The 27,707-nt window shown below is 42.2% G+C and overlaps 1 protein-coding gene across 2 annotated transcripts; it reads left to right on the top strand.

Annotated features, from left to right (window-relative positions):
• On the top strand, positions 1 to 27,327 carry PITPNB (phosphatidylinositol transfer protein beta). Of its 2 annotated transcripts, XM_026859674.1 has the most exons (11): positions 1 to 133; positions 1,032 to 1,177; positions 3,075 to 3,166; positions 3,735 to 3,742; positions 5,277 to 5,351; positions 6,530 to 6,613; positions 17,411 to 17,488; positions 20,086 to 20,196; positions 21,449 to 21,571; positions 24,496 to 24,580; positions 25,404 to 27,327. In XM_026859674.1, exons 3-10 carry the CDS (start codon positions 3,097 to 3,099, stop codon positions 24,541 to 24,543), a joined length of 597 nt encoding a protein of 198 aa, XP_026715475.1. In that variant the 5' UTR covers positions 1 to 133; positions 1,032 to 1,177; positions 3,075 to 3,096; the 3' UTR covers positions 24,544 to 24,580; positions 25,404 to 27,327. The 2 variants fall into 2 exon arrangements, with proteins under 2 accessions (XP_026715475.1, XP_026715474.1); XM_026859673.1 differs by lacking the exon at positions 24,496 to 24,580.
• Positions 27,328 to 27,707: the final 380 nt, after the last annotated feature.

Raw genomic sequence — 27,707 nt, 5'->3', positions numbered from 1 at the left:
GATTAACTCATTTTGACACTTCTTTCTTGAATGTCTTTATAAGTTATCTGCAGATTAAGCCTAAATATTAATTTTGTTGAACTTGCTCTTTTCCTCTTTCAGCCGAGTGGTTTTACCTTGCTCAGTGCAAGAGGTACGTCCTCATCCAACCTGCTTTTGTTTTGGGGTGATGGGTGGGAAGATGTTAGTGTCTTATTTCAATCTGACTAGCCTGGATCCGAAGGTTTCCTGTCTGTGGCCCGCAGTCTGCCAGGGTAAGTTCCCACATGCGTAACCAGCAGCCAAGCAGAGTTAACCTCTTGCAGAGCAATGGATTTCAAAGGAGGCATGTGCCTGCAGGCAAAGGACCTTGAGTTGTTTCTGAGCCACTCCACAGCTCGCTAACAAGAAAATAAAGTTGTGCAATTCTGCACTGCAGCAGAATTTGCCTGCTGATCAAGGCATTGAGTGACTCTGAGGCTTTTCCTAAAGGCAAAGGTAGGAATCATTGTCCAAGGTCTGAAGCCAGCAATTTAAATGGAAAGCCACGACAGGGTGCCTGAACGTCCCTCTGGGGGAGAGTGTTAAGCTTGTGTTCTCCTGCAGGTCCCATTTTATGGGTGCTGCGAGGGCAGTGTCTAGCTGGTTAAAAGTCTGAATTTGGGAGGCTCACAGCTGGGAATCAGTAATTTAAAAATCTGTAAACTGAAAATTACATTTTTTATGCAATTAAGAACAACATATATACTTTGCTTTTAGACTGGGAAAAGTGAAGAATAATATATTTGGTATGGTATACCAACATGCTGCATTAATGCGAAACAAGCTGATTATAGACCTGATGCTTGTGAACTGCAGACAGATTTTGCCAGCAGATTGTCAAACTTAATATCAGATTTTGCCAGCAGATTGTCATACTTAATATTTTTATATGTATATTACTTTTCTGGTAATTTTGCTTGTTCTACTAGATTGTCACTAGAAACAGCTATATTTTTTTATTCATTGAAAGTTTTGGCTGACTTTAATACTGAAACTATTTCTCTTTTCAGTATCAAGTTGGGCAACTTTATTCTGTGGCAGAAGCTAGCAAAAATGAAACAGGAGGTGGTGAAGGAATTCAAGTCTTAAAAAATGAGCCTTATGAAAAGGACGGCGAGAAGGGACAATATACTCACAAAATTTATCATTTAAAGAGGTGAGAAAAACGTTGGTACATATTGTGGTCACTTGATGTTGAGTGAGAAATGTTTAAAAGTGAGGGCAGCCTTCTGCTCTTTACTATTCTGGGCTACTTCCTTGTATTTTTCTGCCACACTGTAATTTGCTGAATTGCACACGAATGTTCTGGTGAGTGGGAAAACATGTGAAATACAGTGGATTTTAAATATGTGGGCTAGTGTAATGGAGCACCATGCAAAATGTCCCATCTGTGAATAGGCAAGTACATCTCTAAGTAGGAGTAATGTCAGTTCTTGGTATATAGCCAGAACAGTGGGCTCGGTATCACAGGTGCTTTGTAGGGCAGCCCAGAGGACAGGACTGTTGATGCAGAAGGATAGAGAAAAGGAGAATGGTTATTGCATTATTAATGAAGAATGTTTTTATGTGATCTGGCATTTAAGAAAGAGTTTTTATTGCCCGAATGTTCTTTAAAAACACTCTATAAGGCATCACACAAGTTCTTGTAGTGTGGTAGTGTAATGTTTTTCTGAAAGAGAATGAGTAAGGTAAACAATATTTTTGGAAGTTATGTGCCTTTCGGAGTGGGTAAAACCTGGGTTATTTGGAAAACTGACCCCTGTGGGTTCTGAACCTCTAGGGGTGAACAGTCGGTGTTACTCCGGAAGGCTGCAGTACCGTAAATGCAGCCATATCCTTAGGATCTGTAATATGTTGTCAAGTTGTGAGGATTAGTATTCCAAATGTTTATAATTGGGGAAAAAAAATCTAAAAAGTTGAAGAACTGAATATGTTTATAGTTGGGGGGGCACAAAGATAAACGCTGAAGAGCAGCACGCTCAGGAGCTGAATGCTGCGTGCCTCGGCCATGTGAAAGTAAACCCAGGGCAGAGTGTCCTCAGGGCTGTGTTGTGTAGGACTGTGCATGCAGGGTTGTGGATCGCGGTTCCTTCTGGTTGGCTTTGGGCATTGGACTTTCAGATGTGCACAGACTAGAGGGTAGAAAGAAGTGTGGGCAGCGTGACTCGTGTGGAAGGGCTGAAGGAACTGTGTTTGCCTATTCTGGGAAAAGGGAACTCCCAGATGAGTGGGCCATGAGGTTTCTGCAATGTAAAAAAGGAACCGTCAGTTGGCTTTTTTCCTTGGATCTAAAAGAAAAAAGGACAGGAAGTTATTCACCATCCTTGGAGAAAAATTTAGAATGAAACGCTTACACAGATTGAACTCTGTCCCTTGTACGCGTGTACGTGCAGTTTGTTTAAACTCACCTCCCTAAGGGCTCAAGCATTCTCTTAGGTAATACCAAATTTCTCTTGTATCAGATTTTGTTGCTTTTTTTCCCAAGTTTCTGGCAACTGCCATGGGCACTCCGTTGGACTAGAGAGGGCAGTTGTCAGAGATGGTAATTCTGCTGCCTGCGGGGAGCGGCAGTTCTCTCACCGAGGCTGAGGGATCCCCGGGCGGTGCAGGCAGAGGTGGCTGAGGGATCCCCGGGCGGTGCAGGCGGAGGTGGCTGAGGGATCCCCGGGCGGTGCAGGTGCCGTGGGCGCTGCCCGAGGCCATTCTGGGGAGCTCGGGACTGAGATCTGCTGGGCAGTGCTCTCCCTCCACAGGTGTCCTTGCTGTTCTAGTAGAGAAAAGAAACCATAACTGTCATCGTGATCTTAATGCTTCCTAATTAATTTATAACTCACTCTCAATTATCTTATTATTCCATTTCCCATTTTTTTCCTAACTATTTTGTGATCAGTAACGTGTTTGGGGTTCCTGCATATTTTAACTGTGGATAACTTGTACATCGTAACTGTTAAAAGTGCTTAGGCAGAATGTGCATTTCTTATTAGCGTGGAAGAAATCAATGAGGAATTTCAGCTGGCAAAAATTTTTAAAATGTCGATGTTTGTTTTTCACAGTAAAGTTCCTGGTTTTGTAAGGATGTTTGCTCCAGAAGGCTCCCTGGTGTTCCACGAGAAGGCTTGGAACGCCTACCCCTACTGTAGAACAAGTAGGTCTCCCCTTGTGTGTTTTGCTGTCAGTGTTCAGTTGAGGGATGTTCTTAATTGGTTTAGGAGAAAAGAGGGTGCTATCAGGTGGAAAATAAATTCTCCATTTAATGTTGCATTCATAAGGTCTCCTCTTTTGAAAAGGAGAGGTGCTTCTGGAGAGCAACCTCAGTGCTGTGTATCCAGTGTCCCTGGGGCAAGACCAAAGAGGTGTTTCTCTTAAGGTCTAGAACAGAACCTGTGAAAAGAATTTAATTCTTCGTAGTCTGTTAGAATAAGGCGACCGCTTTATTTTAATACTGTCAGTTGCTTAAGTTCTGAGAGTAGGCTCTATTTGGCTTGTGTTTCCGTTGAATAGCGTGAAGTATCCTACAACAAACTTCTACGGTTAAGGCTAGCAAGCCAGTCTGCTGAGCTCTGGCTTGGTGCACACAAATCCTGTTAGTCTAAGTTTGAATGTTCCTTATACTGTGAAGCAAACATTATGTGTGAGACTTTTCAGAAACAATTGTGTCTAATAACACTTTGTGTTTCCTTTTCATTTTCGTTGCATGTATTTCCAATGACCAGTTGTGACGGTGAGTATCTGAATTACTACCACTCCTATTGGGGTTTTTTTGAACTATATTTTGTTTGCTATTACTGCTGCAACTGATTCTGACTCTAGCAAGCTAACTCCAGCCTTTATCTGTGCCTTGCCAGGGTTTCTGGCATAGATCTCCGTGTTACTTTATTTGTCTGCACATGGCTATAATTAGAAAGAGCTGTAATTTGTCAGAGAAATGCTTTCAGTTTTTACATCTTCTTTTATGCCTTTACCATTACAGCTGCATAATGTCTGTCCTGCTGTCCTGGCAACACATCATGCTAAAAAAGAGAGGGGGAGGAGGGAGCAAAGCCAGATCAGAGGTTTCTGCACTCTTGAATGCAGGAAGAGCAATGAAACAAAATTAGTCCCTGACTGTCTGAAATCCCATTTCTGTAAAGTATAATAAAGTCCTGCCTTGGTTACAATGGGTTAACTGAGAATCTAAATGGATCATCATAGCTGGGGGTTTGGGGTGTTTTGTTTTTTTGTTTAAGATGCATGGACAAGAGATCAAGACTTTATTTCCCTGTGTGTTTATGTTGGTGACCTATTTAAGGAGGCTTCTGAGTTTAATATTAACCTGCTTTATCCAGCCTGTGGAAAGGCTCCCATGTGCTGGGCTGCACCCAGAGCAGGGTGGGCACAGGGCGAGGGGGGGATTCTCCCCCTCTGCTCCACTCTGGGAGACCCCCCTGCAGGGCTGGGTCCAGCTCTGGGGCACCAACAGCAGAAGGACACGGACCTGCTCGAGCTGGGCCAGAGGAACCACAGAGATGCTGGGGGGCTGGAGCCCCCCTGTGAGGACAGGCTCAGAGAGTTGGGGGGTTCAGCTGGAGAAGAGAAGGCTCCGGGGAGACCTTAGAGCGGCCCCCCAGGGCTGAAAGGGGCTGCAGGAAAGGGGGGAGGGACTCGTCCTCAAGGGGGTGTAGGGATAGGATGAGGGGTGATGGTTTTAAACTGAGAGAGGGGAGATTTAGATGAGATCTGAGGCAGAAATTCTCCCCTGTGAGGGGGGTGAGGCCCTGGCACAGGCTGCCCAGAGAAGCTGTGGCTGCCCCCTCCCTGGAAGGGTTCAAGGCCAGGTTGGACGGGGCTTTGGGCAACCTGAGCTGGTGGAAGGTGGCCCTGCCCAGGGCAGGGGGTGGGACTGGATGGGCTTTGTCGTTCATTCCAACACACACCCCCACACCCCCACACCCCCCAAAAAAATAGAGGGGGGGGCGGGGGAAAAGGATAATAAATGACAGTATTATTTGTATTTGTGTGCAGAGAGTTAGGGTTGGGTTTCTCAAATGTGACTCATTTTAGTGTAGTCCTTGCTGCTGTAGCTGATACTTAAGTTTCAGATATTAGTTATCTCATTATACCTATTTGTGTAGGTAAGGGGCCTGTTTCTTTTATAATTTAAATAGAATGTGTTCCTAGTTAAGGCTTAGTAGTGACTTATTTGTAAATACCATTTATCTAAACTTCAAGCAGAGAGGTAATAATCAGACTCATGCTTTTTGATTTTAATCTTACAGAATGAATACATGAAAGATGACTTCTTCATAAAAATTGAGACCTGGCATAAACCAGATTTGGGGACAACAGAGAACGTGAGTTGGGATTTGGGATACCAAGCATTAGTAATTTTTTCAACACATAGTCATCCAGATAAAGTATTCTGTGCCTGGTAATGGTGGATGATTACTACATAAAGTCAAAGCCCTACAAGTGATTAATGTAAAACAAAAAATGGATTATTCAGATCCTTTTAAGGTGCTTAAGCTGTCTTGTCTAACAAGATGGAAGAACGCGAAAAGTCTTTTGTTTATGTTGAGGTCAGTGCAGGTGCTTGATTCTCATTCAAATATTTAAATAGATTGTCAGTAAATTCTTCATAGTTTCATGATCTTTTACCTTAGACATGCTAGTGCTACTCAGGCTGACAGGTTTGGAAACAGGTTTCACAACAGGTTTCACAGCGCTGTTGCAGTTTGTGTTCACTTCTGTAGAGTTTCATATTGAAGCTGCTTCTGTAAATGTTCCAGGCTGGCGATACTCTTGTTTTCCTCCCTAGACAGTTGATTTGGTTCACAGGCCTCTTCAGGAGACATTTTTTTTTATCTGTAGTGACAAACATATTTATAAACCATCCACAAAGGAATAGTTGTCAGTATATTTTCGGTGCTAGGGTGAACTGTGGCAGTGGATGTGCTACAGAGGAGGAGGGTGTTTCTCGGAGAGCTCTGCCTGCTGTAGCGGTAGGTTCGGGTGTGCCAGGCAGACTGGGCGTGGAGCTGAGCACATCCTCAGACCCTTCTGTACCGTCACACCACGCACACTTCCTCTGCTCCATGTTAAAGGCATCCCTGTGATTTAGGGAACCTACTAGATTTAGTCAGGCTACTGAAAAACCTGCCACATTTACACTTTGGAATTTGTGCAGCTTCTTTCCAGATCAAAAAGCTCGTGCAGATTACTGAATGGGTAATGCTTCTAATTAGGGCTTGATTTCATTAGCACTAACGAATATGACAGAAGAATACAGCTTAATCTTTAATCCAAGTTTTCTGAATGCACAAGAAATGAAGGCTTTGTGCTGGTTTAAAATTGGTTAGTGAGTGAATTAAACTGTAACTGTGGAGACTGTTCGCTTTTAGAAAGTCAGAGGAAGGTTTTGAGGACTTCTATGAAATACAGAAACAAATCCATGTCACACGTTCGTTCTGCATAAGGTGCAGCACTGTGTAGGGTGTCAGCGTGGCAATGATTCCTTTTTCTCTTTTTGCAGGTGCACAATTTAGATCCAAACACATGGAAGAATGTTGAAGTTGTCCATATTGACATTGCAGATAGAACTCAAGTAGAACCAGGAGTAAGTAAATGCTCTGCTATTGGGATGTGGATGTAGCATGCAGCTGATTCCATTGATGCTTTGTGTTGATTGTGAATAAACTAAAATGGTATGGATTTTACCCAGCAGATTAATGAAATTTGTTTGGAGTCAGTCACTCATTCCAAAGTTCCACACTTAGTAAATGCATTTACAATTCAGTCTACTGAATCTGTCTTCCAGTTGCACAACTAAGATGTGAAGGGCAACAGACTTTTGGTACAAATGTTGGTTTTAGTTGTAGATAAAGTAATTGATTTGGTCAAGCACGCATTTACGTGCTTATCTTGGTGTGTGAGACCAAGGGCAAGAATCCATCCCAGCTGTCCTGCATGACAGAGCACAGGGTCTCCACCGAGCTACTCCTGTGCTTCTGCTGCTACTTCTTGGTTACAAATTTTTCAAAAATTCTGTGTCTCCAGACATCCTTCACTCTGGGGTTACGGCAATCTCAAAAGGATCAGTCAGGCTTTGCCACTGAAATCTAGACCTGTTTTTTTTGATATTTTTAAACTTTGTTCATCACAGTAGTTCTCAAGACATGAACTGATCATCTCTTCTGAAAGCTGTGGGATTACTTTTTCAGTTTCATCTTTAGCGGTTGGTTTGACAAATGTAAGTGTCCTGGATGCACCCAGGAGTCTGTGGTCTTTTCCCTGAGAACTTGAAGCTTAATATCTTGATAGAAGAAGCAAAAATTTACAAGGATGGATTTTATTAGTAAGAGCACATGGTTACTCAGTGAATTTGTATGCAGAGCGTAGGTATAAATTTGGGAGGAGTGTTTACCAGGATTGCCTGCATTCTGTGTTAGCTTGCGTACATGTGATGGAAGGAGATGGCTGGATGAAGTGAGTGTAGCAAAGTTAGTGCTGGGCATGCACGCTTTCAGCTTGCCTTTTCAACAGCACTTTGCACAAAAAAGACACTGGTACCCTGAATGTGATTGGATGGAGTTCTACTGAAATAAATACATGAAGGGATTTCCAATTAAGCTTTTTCTGTTGCGCTGAGATTTTGCTAACAGGAGAACACAATATTTGTAATGGTTCCCATTCTTTTTCCCTCTATTGTCAATGTTTTGTTAACCAGCACATAGGCATATGTTTGGGTTGAAAGGGAACTTAAAGATCATCTCATTCCACCCCCCTGCCCCGGGCAGGGCCACCTTCCACCAGCCCAGGTTGCCCAAAGCCCCGTCCAACCTGGCCTTGAACCCCTCCAGGGAGGGGGCAGCCACAGCTTCTCTGGGCAGCCTGTGCCAGGGCCTCACCCCCCTCACAGGGAACAATTTCTGCCTCAGATCTCACCTAAATCTCCCCTCTGTCAGTTTAAAACCGTTACCCCTTGTCCTATCACTACCCACCCCACCCCCCCGATTACAAGTCTTTATTTAATTGTTATTTTCTGAAAATAAATACTTGGATATCATGGGGAGAGAACTCCTTTGCAGGAAGGTAGAGGAAGGAGGGGAAAGGCTGTGTTGTGTGAGGGGGAAAGGTTCCTGCTTCATAAATTTCCGTTTGCATTCCCAACATAGGTGTATAACCTGTGCTCTTGCTCGGCTGGTGTTTAACAGATGATCTGTGGGTTTACACGTGTGAGAATGCATTGTGTGGAGAACCTCCAACCTGGTAACCCAAATTAGATGTGTCTTGCCTATTCTAAGGCAGCGAGGAATGATTTTGCTGCCCCTTGTTCTTCCAGATGTTCCATATGACCTTAGAGCTGAACCGGCAGGTGAATGGCTGTTGTGCCTCCCCTGTTCCACGCCTGGAATTGTGGCAGGCAGCTACAGTGCTGTTGTCTGTCAGAGTGCTTGCTTGATCACAGTCTAGGTAAACAAAGGGTTGTGCTTACTCCTGTGTGTGCCCTGAAGTGTTTGTCCGTTGGCAGGACAAACCAGTCCGGGACCCGGCGGCTCCGTGGGGCTGGGCTGGCGCACGGCGCTGTGCCCAGGGGACTTGTGTTCGAGGGGCAGGACCAAGATCTGTCTAAGCACCTATCCTGTTAGTGGCTGGTAGCAGCTACTCGTGGAAGGATAGAAACGTGGGAGACGGGAAATGTGTATCCCTGAAAGATCAATCTGTATTTAAAGGACTTGCAGAGCTAATGGTTTTCTCTGGCCTGTTGTGTTTATTTGCCACTTGTATGCCCATGAGCACATCTAATCCATTTTTTAACCCATTGACCTTTATGGCATCATGAACTCTGTAGAGTGTTAGATGATAGGGAGAAAAAGTACTTCCTTTTTGCCTGACTGATAATATAATTCATGGCGGGAGGGGGGGAATGTTTACTATTTATATTTTCTGTACAATTTCTTACAGATTTTGATCATGTTTTCTTATCCTTCCCCTACCTTCCCTTTACTACGATGAGGACCCTTACCCTTTAAGCCCATCTTCATGTAGAAGCCTCTTCATGTGTGGAAGTCCTTGGAACTATTTTCAGTACCATTATCCTCTTTTTTTTTTTCTTTTTTTCTTTTGTATATCTGACCTACAGAGTATCAAAACTATGAGTGGAGAGTGATTTAATCCAGAGTCTTAAGTCTCTTCAGATGTTTCTACATTCTCTTTCTTAGCAGCTTCTGACACCACTTGTACTTTTAGCAAATATTTTGAACGAATTTTCAAACTCAACTCACAGTATAACCCATCATTGTGTAGGAATACTTGGAACTAATTTTCACCATGTGATTCAAATTTTCATTTCCATTTCATCTTGCAGGAATTCAGTTTTGCAAAGTCCTGACCATTAAACAAAGAGTGACTTTGTACTGAAACTCTTACGCAGACTTTGATAACCGAGTTATCTGTAGGCTGCCACCCTTTCCTCTCCACTCCTTTGCCCCCTTTCCTAGGCAGTTAAGGATTAGTTAGCAGAAATTCTCTGGGACCCACACTTGTAGCCTCTTCTGTTACAAAAATTTGCAGGCCTTTGTTTTCTCTTTCTTTACTGCTTATGACTCCATGAGAGACTTTCCATTTACGCTAATATCTTTATGAAGTTTAGGTAATGGAACTCGAGGAATTTTTTTTGGAAGCTCAGCTACATTGTAGTAACAAAATTGCCCTGATCTTCATGCTTTGTAGAGAAAGCTGCTGGGTTTGGAAACCGAACATCCCCTGTGAAGGCATCAGCTGCTTTCCATGTATTCTGTCTGTCCAGAGATTTTTTTTTTCTTACGCTTTCTAATCCTGATATTTGTTAGTGATATTAGAGCAGTCACTAGTTCACTCTGTTGGGTAGTTTCTGACATCATGTGTGCGGTATAGCATTCTTTTTTGTCATGATGCTTGCCATTTGGGAATTACCATCCTCAGTGGCTCCGTGGGTGTTCTGGTGTACTCACTTTTTTAGGGAAAAGGAATAGTCAGTGTTGCCAAAGGAAAGTTTTACTTGTACACTTATTTTCTCAGTCATAGTTTTGCTGGGAAAATGTACTGTGTTGGATAACAGTGTGACTGAAAGAATGGAACTACATTTATAAGATCCAGCAATTTTGATAAAAGTTTTCATATATTCAAGACTTATCCTTTTGTTCAGTGAATGAACCTTGTCCAACCCATTGTAGTGTAGCAGTTACTTTAGTTTCAGAACTGCAGTCAGCATAAATATAAAAATAGGACTTTTCTTTAAGATACTAATGTCATGCATATGCTAACTCATGCTCATTTAAGTACGTATAGAAATAATTCGGCTGACATCTGTGGCTTTCTTTAGATACAAATTTAACCTTGTCCTCCCTTAATCATCTCCAGCATACAATCCATGTAACTTTATGTGATTTGTTTATAAAAGTCACTTCCCAGGAGACTAGGACTTTTCAAAGAGTAAGCAGAAGTGAACACTCAATTAACATCAGAAGAGGCTACATTTTTGGAAATTATTTGTAAGAAAGTAGAGTGTAGTGAAAACAAAGAAATTGAAATCAGGTTTATAGCTATTTTTGTACAATAAAGAAAGTGAGTGTCTTGTTCTAGGTCATAGTGAGTATTTATTATATTACTTGAGACAAAGTTCTAAAAATACAATTTTATACAAATCAGTCAAATTAATGCCTGCCTTAAGAGAGGATTTCTATGTGCTGTGCAGTAAGTACTACCCTTTGTTTTACTGTTTGAAGAAATATAATGCAACATAGGAAATGCTCTTGATTCGTAGTCTGTAAAAGGGTGTTAGAAGATTCTTCAGTGAAAGAGCGGATTTTCTGATAGGTGGATCTCTCCCATTTTGGACTTAATTTATCATGTGATAGGCATTTAAAAATCCATATTATTAGTCCAGAAGCTTAGTATCATCATGTGTTTTATTGGTAACAGTCTTGGAACATCTTATCGAGGTCATAGAGTGGACTCTGTATTAGCAAAAGGATCAGAACACACCTCTTAGTTCCTTTTAAAAAAATCAAGAATGTTTCTTTTTGAAGAAGCATGAGAAAGCCCTATTGACTTAAACCAGGTTTTTGTTGGACTTCAGTTTTCTGCACTGCCTTGGACTTATCGAAAGTGCATTATCGAAAAAGGCTTGTCTGAATTATTGTGTTTGAACAGAAGAATGGTTCAGTCTCCGTCAGTGCTTCTTTAGAATAAAGATGCAAATGATTAAGTGTTTGCCCCGGTGATTGTTGGATGACCTTGTTACTTCATCCCAATCTTCAGCCTGCTTACAGAAATGGCCTTTCTTCATACTGGGATGTTATTTACTGGTTTAGAAAATAGAGAACTTGTATACGCTTGGAATTTCTCTAGACTCCTTCAGTAGTGCCCGTGGCTGGCTGTTCTCAGTATGCATCTTAGACTGCACATCCCATGGAACAACCTCTGTGTGTACAAATAGGACATACCTGCTTTCCTCCCCTCTTTCTGTTTTCTATCTCCTAACTAAGACTTTATTCATACTGTCCTGGGTGCTTATAAATCTTCCTATCTTCCATCTGTCTTATGAAACAGTCTCTGTCGTGGAGACCTTTAACTCCTGGTACGCAGCACCTGTTATGCAACTGTGTTCAGGAAGCTTTTTTTCATGAATTTGCAGATAAGGCATCAGACATTGATAATTTTTATGTTAAGGTTTAAAATGTTCTTAAAATCATTCTGTCCTGTATATATGCTTTGATAGAGTGAACGATGAGCTATCAGGAGTATGGGTATTACTTTTAGTGAGACTTATAAATGAGAATGAAAATTGTAAAGGAGCACCTGGATTCTGGTTTTGTTGTGATTATTACTTTATTGTATGTGGTTCACAGTATCTCTAAATAATTCTTTATAACGGTTTGTTGCATCCATGCATATTGTATTGTGATTTTGTGCAGGAACTGCCTAAGAAAGGATATTTGTGTATTTCTTTGAAATGGTTTTTAGCTCCTCTGTATTGTTATGCTGCTGCGTAATGATGTTTTACCTGTCTAACTTTCAAGAGGGCTTCGGGGTTTTTTAGCTGTGATATTTGTTCTAACAGCTGCCTGTTTTTCTTCCTAAGAAGGACTTGTTTCTGTCAGGAGTTAAGCTCTTGCTGAACAGATATTTTCCTTAAGCTCTGCAAGGAACTGTTGTTTATTTGTACTTTGGCTCTAGTCCAGTCTTCTTCCTTGCATGCTGGTGAGGTTTGTCTATTGAGAAGAGTTCCTACAATGCTCTCTTGTCCATCTGAACTTTAATCTAGACAGGGCTTTTTTTCTGTCCTTAACTGAGTCCTGAAAGTTCTTGGTTCAGAGATTCTGTATGTGGTCTCCAGTGTAGAAAGCTTTACTGTGACTCACCTATTTTCTTTGAATTTTTGTTTTCACTCCTACATTTCACTTGTAGATAACCGTTTTTTTTTTTCCCCCAGCGTTTCTATCTGTGCTTCTGTGTGAGTCCTAAATGCAAGAGCACAGTTACCTGTGTCCCTGTGCAGTGAGGGGTGGGGTGGCAGATAACACAGTATCTGGTGGTATCCACTCCAGTAATTCCACCGCGTAAAACAGGCGCATCAGGGTTGCCTACGTAGGTGAGTTTAAATGCCAAATCAGCGATTGCATGTGTGAGGAAAGTTCTTACCTTAGCAAGTTTTCTGATCGCTGCATATTTGAAAAATTGCATCCTACGGTGTGTTTCTATAAACTTGTGTGATATATGCCATAATGTACAGGTCTGAAGTACTTAGGGTACGAGTTTTGTTAGTGAATGCCATTTTTAATATTAAAGTTCGGGAGGATTTTGGGTGAACAGTCTGTTACTTGGAAACAGTGATGTTTGATATTTTTGTTTTATTATTTTTTCAGGAAGAAGGTGGCAGTGTAAATGTAGAAAATCACCAAGTATATTTCACTTTAATCATGTGGCAAGACCATTTGTACTTCTGCATTGTATGGATGTGCTGTCTTTCTGGTGGAGAAAAAGTCTTGTTTTCTGACATTGCCTTAGCTTTCTTCAAGCAAGGATGCTGACTTCTTAAGTTCTGGGGTTTTTAATTAATATTTTATGTAGATTTCACATTGTAGTGCTTACAAAGGAAAGCAGATCAGTTAAATTTCTGTAATTGTAAGCATGCTTGGAACCATTTTATTGCAGGTCTTTGTCAGTGCCTTATGGCAACTGAGCTGAGGCCTTTCATCCTTGGTGTGTGCTGAACCCTGGCTGTCTTGCTGCTGTTGAGGTGTGTATCAGTCCCCTCTAAGCTTCTCAGAGTATGTTGATTCTTCCTGTCTGCTCCAGTCGCTGGGACTACGGGACTGTAAAGAGTGATGGCAATTACTTTGACAAGTCTAGAGTGAAGGGGTTTTGGTCTTTGAAACAGATTTTGTCCTGAGTGTTATAAGCTAGTACAAAGGTAATCTAGTCACAAGTAATGTTACCTAGCCAAAGTACGTGCACATTATAATCTTATGCAGAGTAATTCATCCAACCTTCTGTGGACTTTTCTTACTGGCACCGCAAAGTTTTCAGACCACAACAGTGCTTTTTCCAGTAGTGATCAACACTGGATGTTAAGGAAGGTTGTTTGTTATTTGAATGGAATTGGTTCCGTAGTTAATCATTCTTGCTGTCTTCTGTATCTCTTCCCCTTCTAAAGTATTGTTCTAGAGAAAAGGGTACCAAAAATTAACGTAATACCATAGAATTTTAGTGTCAGAAGATATTTTGTGTTATGTTCTCTCCTGATCTCCTATATCCCAGTATATTACAAATGCTGACCTCATCTTGGTGTGTCCTTCTGTTGCATTTAGGTTTGGTTTGTTGCGGTCTGTAGTGATCCGTGGAAGCACGACGGCAATCTCTATAATTATTGCACTTTCTTCTTGTTCCCTCTAAAGAAAGCAGAGATGCTCTGAGAACATCCCAGCTACGATGTTGTCCTACAGTGCTGCGAGAGGGTGCTTACAGCTGGGACACCAGGCCCGGCAGCATCCTCCAGGGATTGCTGGAGCCACCGAAGGATGTGGTTTGGGTGTCCGTGTGCCCGCACCACCACGCTCTGAGCTCTACCTCCTGGGGATATTCAGACAGCCTGACTAAGAAATTCAGGGTTGTCTCAGTGCCTGGTCTTATTTACAAAACTGGCACTAAAATATGGAAGCTCTTGTATCTTGTGGTTCTGTTTAGGGCATTGCTACCCAGAAACAGCAGAAATACTCATGCCAGGAATTGCTTATCTAGAACAAAACGTTAACTGGAAATTTGTTTGATCCTTTTCTCGGTGTCTTCCATCTAGTATTTGAGTGAAATTATTAAAAAGCAGTCATAATCAGTAATTTAAAAGATTAAATACATTTCTGTAAAAATACTGTGCTGTAGTATTTACATATATATTTCTTAAGTGATTTAGTTGTAAAGAAAATGCTGAGGTTTTTTTTTCCACCCAAGGATTGCTAAAAAAAAAGAAGTGTCTATCACATTCAGTCTCCAGAATATGCAGGACCTGAGGATTTGAGTAGGTTGCAGCTGTCTTCACCCACAGTATTTGGAAATAACTAATGAGATGAGAGGTCCACAGCTGGTGCGAGCACTGTAAGTTGTGTGCCCTCAGCTCGCCTCCCCGTTGGTTTCCTGGAGGAGACGGAGTGAACAAAGCCAGCAGGCTGCCGTGCTCGGAGCGTCGCTCACGTGTGCCAGGAGCTGAGGGCTCGGGCTGTGTGCTCTGCGCTGACGCGGCGTACGAGATACCTGCTCTCATGAATGTCTGTGAAAAGGACATGTGTTTTATTCCAGTAAAATCATAAATAAGTCGTTTTTTACTAAGCTTCAGATGACAAATATTGCTGTTAGTCTTTCTGCAATTGTAATAGTTTGACTGGACTTCGATTTCAGTGTTGCTGAATTTCAATGTTAATGTACAGTGCTTATGCTGATTCCTCAAATTGTCCCCAGGAGGTAGATAAAGGATTATCTGAGCACCCTTGGGAGTGCCCTGCTAAAGCTGGCTGGCTGTTATATGGGTTCTTTAAATAAAACCACTATTTCAGTTTAGAGGGGGAAATAGAGGAAAACACTATTTTGTGCAAGTTCATAAAACATATTGATTAGCAATGTGATTGAATGTCTTGACTCAAACGTTTCTAGGAAATACTTGCTCGATTCTCAAAGTATATATTTGAATGTTTAATATGGAAGTTTATCTGACTACCTGTTAATGCTTTTTAGATATATTAATTACAGAATGGCTGGGAAAAATCTATTAAAAGGTTTCTTCAGCCTATTTTACTACATAGCATAGGTAGGTACATTAAAAGAACTGGGAACAATAAGAAAAAAAATGGGGAGAAGAAAGTACCGGAGAATAACAACTGATTTTTCTGTGAGTGAAACCACATTCCTCTGAGAGGATCTCCTGGATTTTCTGGTTCTATCTAGCTCGCAAAAAGTGCATTGTAAATGTCAAAATGGTTATGAAAGCCTTAATAACTAGTTTGTGTAGTCTTGCTCTGTGAAATTGGGATTTCAGTCTAGAAGTAGCTTTTGTTCCTCCGTGCTAATGGAAGAATCTAGATTTGAAAACTGGTGTGTTACACGTGATCTTCAGTACTTGTGTGTAATGGCCTCTGTTGTATGTGCACTGGTACCCTCTGTTGAGTTCAGGTTACGTGAGTTAAACATGAAAAATAGGGAAATGGAGCTGCGGAGAACTGACTGGAATTCTTTCGTGTGGATTGTTTTTCCCAGGTTTGTTTGGGATTTTTCTGCTGAGTAAATATGGAAAATAAATGTGAAATCCCTTCAGAACAATAAGAGAGGAAAATAATTTTGCACAGTTCATAATTCATCGGTCACTAATTACCACAGGGTGTAACTGAGGCCAAGAATAAAAGTGGAGAGGAATACCCAGTTAGTTATATGATCCTAAACAGAAGAGTTTATCTCCTTTCCAGAAAAACCCCACAGAACAGGGAAGACCAAACTGTTGGCTGCTTGGAGCGATAGCTCTGTCTTGGGTTTCCTGCATCCTCCGTGAAGTGTCTGTTACTGCCACTAAGAGGATATTAGATTAGCCTGGTCTCCGAATAACTGACAATTCCTGCTCTATAATGTTACAGTCTTTGGGTTTATTTTACATGTTCATGCCTTTGTCCACAAGAACTTTGTAACTCCATTGTCTAGGAAAACCAGTTCTCCAAAGCACTCTGCTCTGCAGCAGAGACGAGTGGTTGCAGTGTGCCTCAGAAGAGACGTCGATGCTTCAGTTCTAATATTCAGACAGCCAACTCTTTCTGTCTTGCTGCTGGTAGTACTTACTTTTGAATATAGGGGAATGCAATGGAAAGGTGAAGGTTTAAGTTTAATCCATTTTTAGAAGCAGTTTACGCATGTGATTCCTTGTAACAACTCTGCTGCAGGAGTTGGGGGGGATGCCAGTAGCTATTTTTACGGTGGTATTTCTTTCACTCTGTGTTACGCAAATTTCATCCTTGTTAAAATTTGTTTTTAAAAATGAGACCTTAAACCCTGCTAAACTGCTTGGGCTTTTCTGTAGCACCCACCAAGCGTTTGTTCTGCTCTAAAGTGACTTAAACTTTTACAGCTCCCCTTGGTTGCATGGGTGTAATGGTATTTTTAGGTTGGTGGTTTTCATACATTGCATAAACCTTATGTGTCCTCAGTTGCTGAGGTCAGAGTTTTTAATTCTTTCCTAATTCCACAGTAGCATCTTTATCAAATAATCATTTTCATACCCCTCACCAGTAAAATGAAGTAAACCTGTATGTTGGCAGCATTTGTCATTTCCAGCCCTTTCCCACTGTGTGTGACCTGGTGAGCAGTGCTCTCTGTTGTAAAGCTCTGCCCCTCGGACCGCTGCCTCCTGCCCTTGCCGTGCTTAGCCCGGTGATTTCTCACAGACTGAGATTACGCAGTTTCTGATTTTGCAAGTTAGCTCCCTTGTGCCTTCTGCCTGTTCTGCTCTGCTTTCTCAGGAGCAGACGTGTTGTGGCTTGGAAAATGTTAGCACACTAGTTGATGTATTAGTGTTTTCTCTTCCCCACAAAAGTCTACAAAGCCAGTAGGATAGTGCTTATGTCACACGGCGTGCAGCACAAGGAGATTCTGACCTGGAAGGCAGCCCTGGCCTGCTGCCGTCGTGTGAGCAGGTAACACAGCACCGTGGTGTGCAGGGAGTGAGTGGGTGTGATGGAGTAGTCAACGTGAACTGAAGTCAGCCTCACAAATGTGCTCCACCTGTCCTGCTCCAGACCACGCAGGAGAATTGGTCTGGTAGTCTTGAACAGAAGCTTAATTCAGTGGGATATTGAATCTCTTCTTTTTTCTGACTCTCAGGGTTTTTTTTGTATTGTAGGACTACAAAGCTGACGAAGACCCTGCATTATTCCAGTCAGTTAAGACGAAGAGAGGACCTTTGGGACCAAATTGGAAGGTACTAAGAAGTGATGTTACAACCTTATGAAGTCTTTATCAGGAGAAAAAAAAGTTCATGGTTCCTTAGAGACTAGCACTAGCAATGTTAGTCTTAAAACAGAGGGCAGAAGTTGAATACTTTTCTTTTTTGTGTTTAGTTAAAATGCCGAATATGTTAGTAAGCAAAGGTACTGTCTGCTGCTTTTGTCATTGCTGTAAATGAAATTTTTCATCGACAGTAGCATAATTTTACTTCTTATGTTTAGTGTGTACTGTGATGAATTATGCTTAAGTAAATGCTGAGGGTTTTTTGAACGTGTTGCAAATGGTGCCCCAGTTTCTTAAATTTTCTTGCAAAAGCATTCAGTCTTTCATTACCCAGAAAAGTTCTAAACACAGCAGGAATGTTTCTTTCAAAATACAGTGTGAAGGACTTGCTCTGAGAGGTTAAATTTTCTTCATTACTCTAGATGTCACCATGAGTCATTTTACCACTGTTTTTTGCAAAGCAGGAAGATAAGCGTCAGATATTATAGCAGGATACATTGGACCAGCAAGCTCTCGGTCTCTGATTTCCCATCCTCAGGCGTGGTTGTGGGAGCAGTAGCAGGAGGTACACCACCTTTCTGCTGTCAGCAGCTTAACCTGTGTCTTAAGTGTCAGTAGCTGACCGCGTGTCTGACAGTCCCCGTTTCCCACGTCGTGTGTGTTTGGAGATGGCAATGAGGGAAGGCATGTATTCCAACTCCCATTATTGTCATACTCTTTCTACCTGGGCTGGGTATTCTTGCCAGCAGGGTGAAATTGTCACAGGGGTTATTTTTGTAAACTGTGCTGAAAATGTGCATCCTGCCTTAGCTGTTTGTTGTTCCTTCCTGCTCAGGAAGGAAGCAAGAGGCTGGCGCAGAATGGCCTGTTTGGGCCTGTGCGACCCAAAGAAAGTGGGGAGTTACTGTTTTGTTTTCTAAAAACAGCTGTAAAATGAGAAGGAGAACTTTGAACGTCTGGAACTGGCAGCACTCAATTTGTATGTTCCATTTAGTTCTGTCCTTTTACTAATGCCTGGACATAGACTTGTGCAGTTTGGGAACACCAAACAACAGCAGCACTTTGGTTTTTTTACTTGTGATTAGAACATCAGTCTTCTGAGGATAATTGGTTTTCATTTAAGTGCTCTCTGGTGATGAGTATTAGTGATAAAAATTCTGTGTTAAATTGGCATTGTTCACCAAGATTTTTATAGGTTAGATATATATCTTTTTACTGTGTGCATGACCAACAGGAGGAGTCCATTCCATGGTTAAAAGAAATCTAGCTTTAAAATGCCATAAAGTATTTCTACCTGGAAGTTTGTTGCAGCTATAAAGAATAAAAATCTGTGGACTTCTTAGAGTAATTGCTTGTTGTTCAAGCCAAACACACAGATTATTATTTTTTTTAAGCTACTATCAGCTTCCTTTTTTGGTTTGTGTTTCTTTTGGGTTTTTTTTCTTCCTTATTTTTCTTTCCTCTTTTACAAGGCTTGAAGTAACCTACCATGCTCTGTTTAACTAAAAACATCTTATGATCTCTTGTACTACATAAATTTGACTGCATGAATTGTAGGAAAATCACTGTGTATGATGTTATAGGTACTTCAAAATCGTTTGGATGTAGGAACTATAACAGAAACCTAGGAATTATAGGAAATGGTGGTGGGTGTCTCCTGATTTTCCCTTGGTTCATTCTTCTGGGGATCCTTCTTTTGCACAGAGTCCTTGAGCCAGAGCTGCTTCCGAGCAGTCTTTGAAGTGGAGCTTTAGTTGGTCTTAGGGCCACCTCTTGCCAGTGATGATAAAGAACTTCTGTCTCAATTTTTCTCATAGTGTTAGTCAGAAGGTCTGCAATTCATTCTGTAAAAATGAGTATGTAAATTGTGCCCCACAACTGGAAATTGCCTCTGCTCTGGGGTGAAGACGTACCCCTCTGGCACTGCCTGCAGGGGGGGACGTGAGGAAGATGGGGGAGCGTGGCACTGTCTGCGTGGGCAGACCAGAACTGCAAGAAGCTGCGGATTTAGGCTGTTGTGGCAGCAGACTTGAGGGGTGGTTACGTGCTTTCTGTGAGCTGAATCTTTTCTAGTACATGTGTTTTCCACCATTGTCCCCAGCAACCTGGTACAACTCAGATTATAATTGCCTTTGCACAATAGACCCAGAAGTAAAAAATAATTTGGTGCTAGCTATTGTCATCAAGCTTCATTGTCCTTTGAAGCGTCAGAAAGTATATTACAGTGGAAATCATGAAAATGAAAACCACGTTAAGACTAAGATTTATGGTACATGTTTGCAGAATGGATGGAATTGTTCTACAGATTTAACCTGATTTATTGTTAATCCCTGTTACCCTGTGTTCCGAGTACGGTGCTAAGTAGTTACTAATACTTAGAATTCTAAGTAGTATTATAATTCTAATCATGCTTAGAATTATAATTTGTAATTATAATTTACTATGAATTAATAATAGACTTTATAATTCTAATATAGTGTTTAGAATTATAATTTCTAATAATTACATTAATTTGACTGAAGTAAATTTTTAAAAAATTAAACATTCCTTCCCATTATCCATAAACAGAAAGAGCTAGCCACTGACGAAGAGTGCCCTAAAATGTGTGCTTACAAGTTGGTGACTATCAAATTTAAATGGTGGGGACTGCAGAACAAAGTTGAAAACTTTATACAGAAGGTAAGTGCTTCTGCCCTGCTGGGATGTTGCTGGGGAGGTGGGATTGGAGGGGGCAGGCGGGGGGGAGTTGCCCATCACACGTCACAAACTGAACACCCTTAGGGAATAAGCCGAGCAGGAGAGCCAAGACTGTTTCTGTGGTCTGATGAGGAGTATTTGAAGATACGACTTTTTTCTTTCTTTAACCTTGCTTTACCTGAAGCTGGTTCTTTAGAGGAGGTTATCTCTGTCTGCTCCTGGTCACAAACTGTGTGTCAGATCTGATCAGCATCAGTTTTGAGGCCAGTCAGCAGCTTGAGCGATGCAAAACCTGAAAGCAGGTGAACAAGATGTGAACTTTAGGTGGCAGCCTGGGTAGGTGAATACACGCAGAAGTCTGAGTTCTGGCAGTAAAATAGATTTCTGTGTTGTATATACATGGCTACTTTTGTCAGAGCAGTCGGAAGCAATACTGGTAATTCTGAAAACTTGGATGGTTTATGTGACACATCTTTCATCATCCACGTCCCCATTAGAAGATTCTGGGGTGCTAGAGATGGACTGAGCAGGCAAGTGGCAGTTTTTCGGCATAAGAGTGAGGTTTGGGGGATGGCAGGTGGTCTGCAATGTGAAACCTATCGATTGCAGTAGAAGAGGTGCGAGGAAAATACTGTGATCAGTTCAGAGCACACGTATTCGTACCTTAACGAAGGGGCTATGGAATCCATAGCTTGAATATCTGCTCTCCGGGGTGTCGTACCTTTGAAACTGGATGCCAGAGATTACTGGGATGCTGAGTTGGCATCCTTGGAGACAGAAGTACTTCCCCTTTTGCTTCATTCTGGCTTTAGGAATTGCCTGTTCTTGCTTTTTTAACAGCACAAAAACTGTGACAGTTCTGTCATAGATTTTTGTACAGTTCATGCAAAATATTCCAGTTGTGATGCTACGTTTATTCCATCTAGTGCTACCTTGGAGCTAGAACAGATTTTAAAAGGGTTCTTCAGCATTATCAAGTAACATGAATTGCTGAACTTTCTTGAAACTTTTTTTTTTGATAGTGAAATTTGTTCATTTTTTTTCTGTGTTAAAGCACGTGAGAAATGAGATTACTTTAAATTGCATCCAGGAATGTGAGGGGGCTGAACCTGTAGCAGTGTGAAAAAGCATGCACCTGAAGATTACAACACTTTGAATTGAACAGCTGCAATCACTTCACCAGTCTTTGGTAAAATGTCGCCCTATTATCTCATGTTTGTTTATCTTCTTAAAGCAAGAAAAAAGGATATTTACCAACTTTCATCGCCAGCTGTTCTGTTGGATTGACAAGTGGATTGATCTGACTATGGAAGACATTAGGAGAATGGAGGATGAAACCCAGAAGGAGCTGGAAGCAGTAAGAATGCTTTTTTAAGGCTGATGTTTGTGTGCTATCTCCCTGTAGATTTTTCTGTTCGGGAATTGGTGCAAGTCATGTTGTGTCTGTCCCGTGTGTGTGTTTGGACAGTTGCTGATGAACATTACAGCCCCTTTAGTACTTCTCCTGTGCAGAGCCATGCATGTCAAGCTTCTGCATACTGTCTTGTGTCAAGCTGGAAGTGGCTGTAAGGTCAATTTCTCATGTCACCAAACCCGGAATGTCTGCCCTGACCACCTCTTTATTTATGGCACCATACCCATTGCACAGTCCTGTTCAGTGCCTTTTTACCACTTGTCAGTTAGAGTTCAGAGCTGTCATCTTGCTTTTCCGTCATGTGTCTTGCTTTGTTTCATTTCTAATCACCATTGGATCCGATTGCTTTTTCTCTTCAAACATGTCTTCAGGCAAGCTTCCACATGTCACATGACAGCTGTTCTGCTCATCTTGATTAGCACACCAAAACTGAGAATATTACCTGCAAAAAGGAAATCAGTAGAATTAACAGACTTGAGATAGTGTAAAATTAGTGGGCTTGAGGACTCTCGTCCATAGGGCACTTTCTCTCCTCTTTCCTTTAGGAGGTAGAGGGACACCACGGCCTAGGCAGGAAGCTGCCTTCTGCAGTGTCTTTCCAGAGCACGACCTTTGGCATGGACCTTTCTCATTTGAGATCCTGCTGGTTTTTAAGTTCTTTGCAGTCATGGGGTTTGCAGTTCTATTTCCTTCCCATCTTGCCAATTGTTTTATGTCCCAAACCCCTTCAGCTTGTCACTTGCCTTCCATTGTCTTGGTTCTTTCAAGACACGACGTGTCTTCAGCTGTAACTTGCTTTTCTGTGTGGTTTAACTCATCTCAGCTGCCAGACATCTTTAAACAGGTTGCTGGTGCTTTAGACCTACTGTTGACAGTAGCTCTGAAGTGCGTTTTGTGGTTTGTGCCCAGCACATCTTTCCTTTTAGTAGGTAGTAGGGTTTGTCTGCTTTGGCAGCTCCCAGGATATGCTTTGGGAAAGGATGGTGTTCACTCACCCATGCAGACCCTGTGCGCTCTCGCTGGCATTTGGATATTTTTGATGATGGCAGGTGTTCTCTCAAATCACATGGATTTCTTCTTTATTTTATGCCAGAACCTGTTTCTAGAGCCACCTACCCCTAGGTGTCTGTGAAGGAGGAAGCGTAATGACTTTCCTCTCTGTAACTGACGGTGGTCAGAAGGGTTCCCTCTTGCACACCCATAGTTCTTTATTTGGAGTGAAACGGACTTCATCCAAATTCTCTGAGACAGGATAGTGGCAGTGTGAGGAGCGCATGCAAGGTATGTGTTGGAGAGACTAAGCACCACTTGACACACCTGTGTGCATGAGAAAATTTCCCTTTTGTGTCTCTGTGGACTGTGGATGTTTGTCTTCTTGTAGAGAAAGTTCTGTTTCGCATTTCTCACTGGTAAGTAACTTTTAATATATTTTGTGAAGTATTTGCTGCTTTTTTAGTTCTTACCTTAAGCAAAACCTGGATCACGTGTTTCTGGATGTAACATTTACCCTCATTCTTAAATATCAAACATATTTATTTACTGTTTTCTTGTTTTGCAAAGCAATGCAAATAGTTTTTCAAATAGCTTGTTGTGTAAGACATTAGCATCCAGAACTTAAGTGTATGACTTGTTGAAAAAGTCCATTTTTCCACAGGAGGAATGTATTGATTAGTTACACTAACACAGATTTTCTATGTGCATTGTGAAATATGAGAGGAGTGGGGACCTACTGTTAAAATATTTTGGTTTTTCTCAACTGTTATAATAGGGGTATCTACAAACACCTATAAACGATGCAATTTCAAGGGTTTATGGTGAAGTGCATTACTGGAGAATAACCTAAAGGCAAAAATGTCACTACCAAATAAAATATGAATGCTAATTTTATCCCAAATAATTTGGTTTTATGTCTCGTATTCAAGTACGTCATCCATTGTGCTAAACAGTAACTTTCATTACGTCCCAAGTACAGCACAAAGCATCTGGTTTATGGCCAGGACCTCTGGGGAGCGAGCGCTTTGGTGCATGATAAGGTGCTTAATATGACAAAGAATATCTCCTGCTTCCACCCCTGCGGAGGAGTAGTCAGCTTTTTTGACAGTGTTGCACTGTGCAGTTCTGTGATGCTTAAAGACAAACAACTGCAGAATGTGAGCCTAATAATACTGGCAGCAGTACGTTTTCTCACATGCATTGCTTTCTGTTGCTGTTCCCTTTCTCATTAACACCTGTTCTTCTTCCTGGTTTGAGCTAATCTTTGTCTCTGGATTCTGTGCACATTTCTGTTCTTCTGTTGGTCCTGTTTTTCATCTCAGGTCGATTTTTATAGTCAGGATCTCTGCTTTTTGTTGCTTTTTTGTTACTCTCTGAGTCCTCATCAGTGTTCTTCCAGGGTTTCTCTACCCCAGCCCATCCTTTTCTCACTGTTTTTCCTTGTCTTTCACTCAGTTTTTGTATCTGACTCAGGGAGATGAGGAGCACCTGTGCTTCATTAACATCAGCTAATCAGTGCATAGTCAAAAAGCACCTGACCCTGCCAGAGCACTGTGACTGACCCACCTCCTGTCTTTGTGAGGGTGGAAGTGCCACGCTGGGTATCCTGAGCAGTGTGGCTCCGTGCCGAAGCATCACGGGCTGTTAGAAATTTAAGAAGCATCACTTAGAGTTGCTGCATGGTTCCCAGGCTTCCTCACCAAAAAGAAATACTGTGTACCCCATCTCCAAAACCCCTCAGCTATAGCTGAGGCTGGTCCTGGTCCTGGCCAGGGAAGGGCAGTCCTGGTCGTGTAGATCGTTACTTCTCTCTTACTAACCAACAGCGTGACAGGTCCGTTATGTGGTAGCTCACGGTTTTATTTTACGTTTAGATGCGTAAGAAGGGTTCCGTTCGAGGCACTTTGGCTGCTGACGTCTAGAGGAGTTCTCTGTAGGTTCTGAGGCAAATCAAGCTGTGTAAGTCAACTGCTGGATGGAAAGGGAGAAAAGTGATTAATGTTCTGATGGATGGGATTTGATGGCAGAAATCCTCTAAATGGACACGTGACCGTTGCGGGCCGTACCTCCCTCCCGGGCCATAACCTGGTGGTCAGCAGTTGGAGATGGCCCCTGGTGTGTGCGGGTCCGCCAGCCCCTCTCCTCGGGCGGGCGCCGTGGCCGGCCGGGCCGTGCTCGGTCGGTGCCAGAACGCCCCAGGCCTCGGCCACGTGGCCTGGCTCTCCGTGCTCACCTAGTCCAGAGAGCCCAAGCATGTGACCTGTTGTGGTCGCCGCGCCGGCACTGCGCCCTGAGCCTGCAGGTAGTCGTTTGGGCACAAACCCGAGGAGTCAGGGACCATCATTTTGCTGCACACTCGGTAGCAAAGTGACACGTGGACTCGGGCCACGTAATTTAGGGCAGCTGTGGACTGTCATCTTCAGAGCTTGAGTTCTTGAAATCCAGCTCCAAGCAGACGTTTATAAATGCCAAACTGTGTTAAAACTGTCACTGGGGGAAGCAGGTTGTCCCCGAGTGGCAAGCTGTGGAGTGTCTGTGTCCAGGGCTTCCCTGCCGGCGTGACCGCGCTAGCGCCGCGGGGGCCCAGCCCCAGCCCCCCGAGCCCCGCGGATGGGGTGAGGCTCCGCAGAGCCCCGGCTGGCGTCGCTGCGGGGGCTCAGCTCCGGCCTGCTGGGCTCTGGCTGCCCGGCCCTCTTTTCCTGGAGATAATAGAACTGCCTGCTTGGAGCTTACTGTCTGAGGAAAATAGTAATGCTAAATTGTGTGTTTTCTTTCTCCGCAGTTACGTAACCAAGGCCAAGTCAGAGGAACAAGTGCTGCCAATGATGAATGATGATGGATTTAACCGTCACATGCAGTGTTGATATACAAATGTGTGTGTGGATGCATGATTATTTGTATATAATTATATATACGCACATGCATACTGAAGGGGGTTGTTACAGTGTCTCCAGGGTACTATACCTGTCCTCAGCAAAGATTCAAAGGAAACTGCTTTCATTATGTATACCTGAAGCAAATAAAAATCAACTGAGTAGTGTCATTTAAAGGATGAATTAACTGCAGAATTATGCTAACTGGTATGTTTCATGAATGTCAATACTGGACCAATTTATTCCCTACTTGGTTTTTTCCTGTCTCGAGTCACTCTGCTATAACTTGCCCATATCTCATTGTAAAGGAACAGATTCGAATAAGTTAATTTCAGTTTTGTGTCTTCCCTGTGTGATTATTTTTGGAATAGGAACAATGAATGTATTTATAGCTATTTATTTCTGGATTGTCATTATCCTATAGTCAAATCAGAAAAAAATTTCTATTAGTGGAAATTGGAAGACTTTTACTGTTGAATAAGTTTAACCCAAACTTTACCCATTCACTGATTTGAAAGAAAAAAAAATAATCATGTTTTCTTGGACTTTTGTACATTGAAATGCTAATGTTTTTTCTTCATTAAAATTGGCAAGATTAAGGAAAAATGGCTTGTGATTTATAAAATAATTGCAACTTGAAATTTTCCAGAAGCTGGCTTTTTAGACAAAGATACTGACAGTACTTGCAGAATACTCTTAGGCCGTGCAGGGGAAGCGGAGGGTGGTGATAGCCCTTCCCTGAAGTAAAACTTCCTGGGAATGAAATGGCTGTTTTCCAGAGTTTTGCTTTGGAAGCTGTGCAAATGGTCTGGATTTCACACACATTGCGCAATGGAATATAATTGTGATTTTAGCTCTTTTCATGTTGAAAATACACTTTAAAAGAGATGTATACTTTCAGATATGATGAAAGTTTAAATTGTAGCATCTGACGTATTTCTCTGATATTTGTTAGGAATAGACACATAAAAGGAAAGATGGTAGAATAAAGACCTCCTGTAGATAACTCTCAAATAGGGAAAATGTCTTCAGCATTTTTTAAGGAAATATTCAGAACGTATCATAGATATATATTATCAAAATGCTTGCTAGATCAGAAACAAATTATTTTAAAAAACACTAGTTAGATAAAGTTCTATTAATGCCTGGTTTCTTCCCAGCATCCCCAGAAAACCTCAGCAGGGCAAAGCCTTGCTTAGGCTTCCGTCCTTATAATCTCATACATCCAAGTATTTTGGAATCATTTTGGACCTACTTGGCTTACAAAAGGAGCGATCTGATTTCCATTACGGGCAGTGACAGAATTTTCCTGAACTTCCAGGGTGGGCCGGGTCTGCTCTGCCACTGGCTGGGCCGGTGCAGCTCTGCCAGGCTGTGGCCGTTTGTCCCTTCTCTGTAATTGCACCCTCCTACCCTCTGTGCTGCAAAATTGTTTGTGTTATGGGTTTGGTTTTTTTCCTTTGGATGAGCAGTTAAATGGTTATTTGTCCTCTGTACCATCAGGAGGTTGGTTTTGTAAATACATGTAGAGACATGCAGACACACGCGTGTGATTTTCAAAGCGTGTGCGGCCGCGAGGGCTGCTGCACGCCTGGCACCCAAGGGCTCAGTTCTCTCTCCAGTGCTGGACGCGAGTCCCGCTGTCATTAACGTGAGTCTTAACGCGAACCGAGGGCAAGGGACCTTCAACTTTCATGTTTTTGGACTAGTTGTGAAAATTTGAGAGAATCTTGTAGTGAATGTAAAATGTTTAGTTTCCTTTGGCAGTCTCTGGTGTGACCTACAGTAAAACAGTCAATGAAATTTAATTAAATAAATTTGATCATAAAAGGCTCTGTCTCTTGTCTTAGGTATTAGTATTTGCAGTTTGTTAATGAGCTAACTTCTAGTTTTACTGAGCTGTGTGGGAAGGTTGGAAGTCCTCTAAGGCTGCTCTCAGGTGGAGGTGAGCTCAGACCTGTGTTCGAGTGTTGGTAGCGCTCGGGGGGAGGGACGGGCTTGTTTGGATTTTTGTTGTGTTCTGGGATTTCAAGCTGAGCAGCACATGCTTAGCTGGAACCTTGCCACCCTCTGGAGTAGGGAGATGTTTTGCTTTTGTTGTGTTCCTTACCGTGCCAGGCGTTCGGTGCTCAGTCTGCGGGGGCTCTGCTGCCTTGGCGCTGGTGCCCACAGCACCTCGGGGTGCCAGGGCGGGCCGGTGGAGCAGGGCTGGA

Source organism: Athene cunicularia (assembly GCF_003259725.1).
Source record: "Athene cunicularia isolate RWA chromosome 15 unlocalized genomic scaffold, athCun1 chr15_part1, whole genome shotgun sequence".
NCBI lineage: Eukaryota > Metazoa > Chordata > Aves > Strigiformes > Strigidae > Athene > Athene cunicularia.
Note: the sequence above shows the minus strand (reverse complement) of the source record. Positions and strands in the feature narration are given on the sequence as shown.

Excerpts from the sequence above, each read along its gene's own strand:
- PITPNB (XM_026859673.1), top strand. The coding sequence starts at position 3,097 with ATGTTTGCTCCAGAAGGCTCCCTGGTGTTCCACGAGAAGGCTTGGAAC. Across the intron at positions 6,614-17,410 it reads GAACTCAAGTAGAACCAGGA|GACTACAAAGCTGACGAAGA; the intron begins GTAAGTAAATGC and ends TTTGTATTGTAG. Across the intron at positions 21,572-25,403 it reads CCCAGAAGGAGCTGGAAGCA|TTACGTAACCAAGGCCAAGT; the intron begins GTAAGAATGCTT and ends CTTTCTCCGCAG.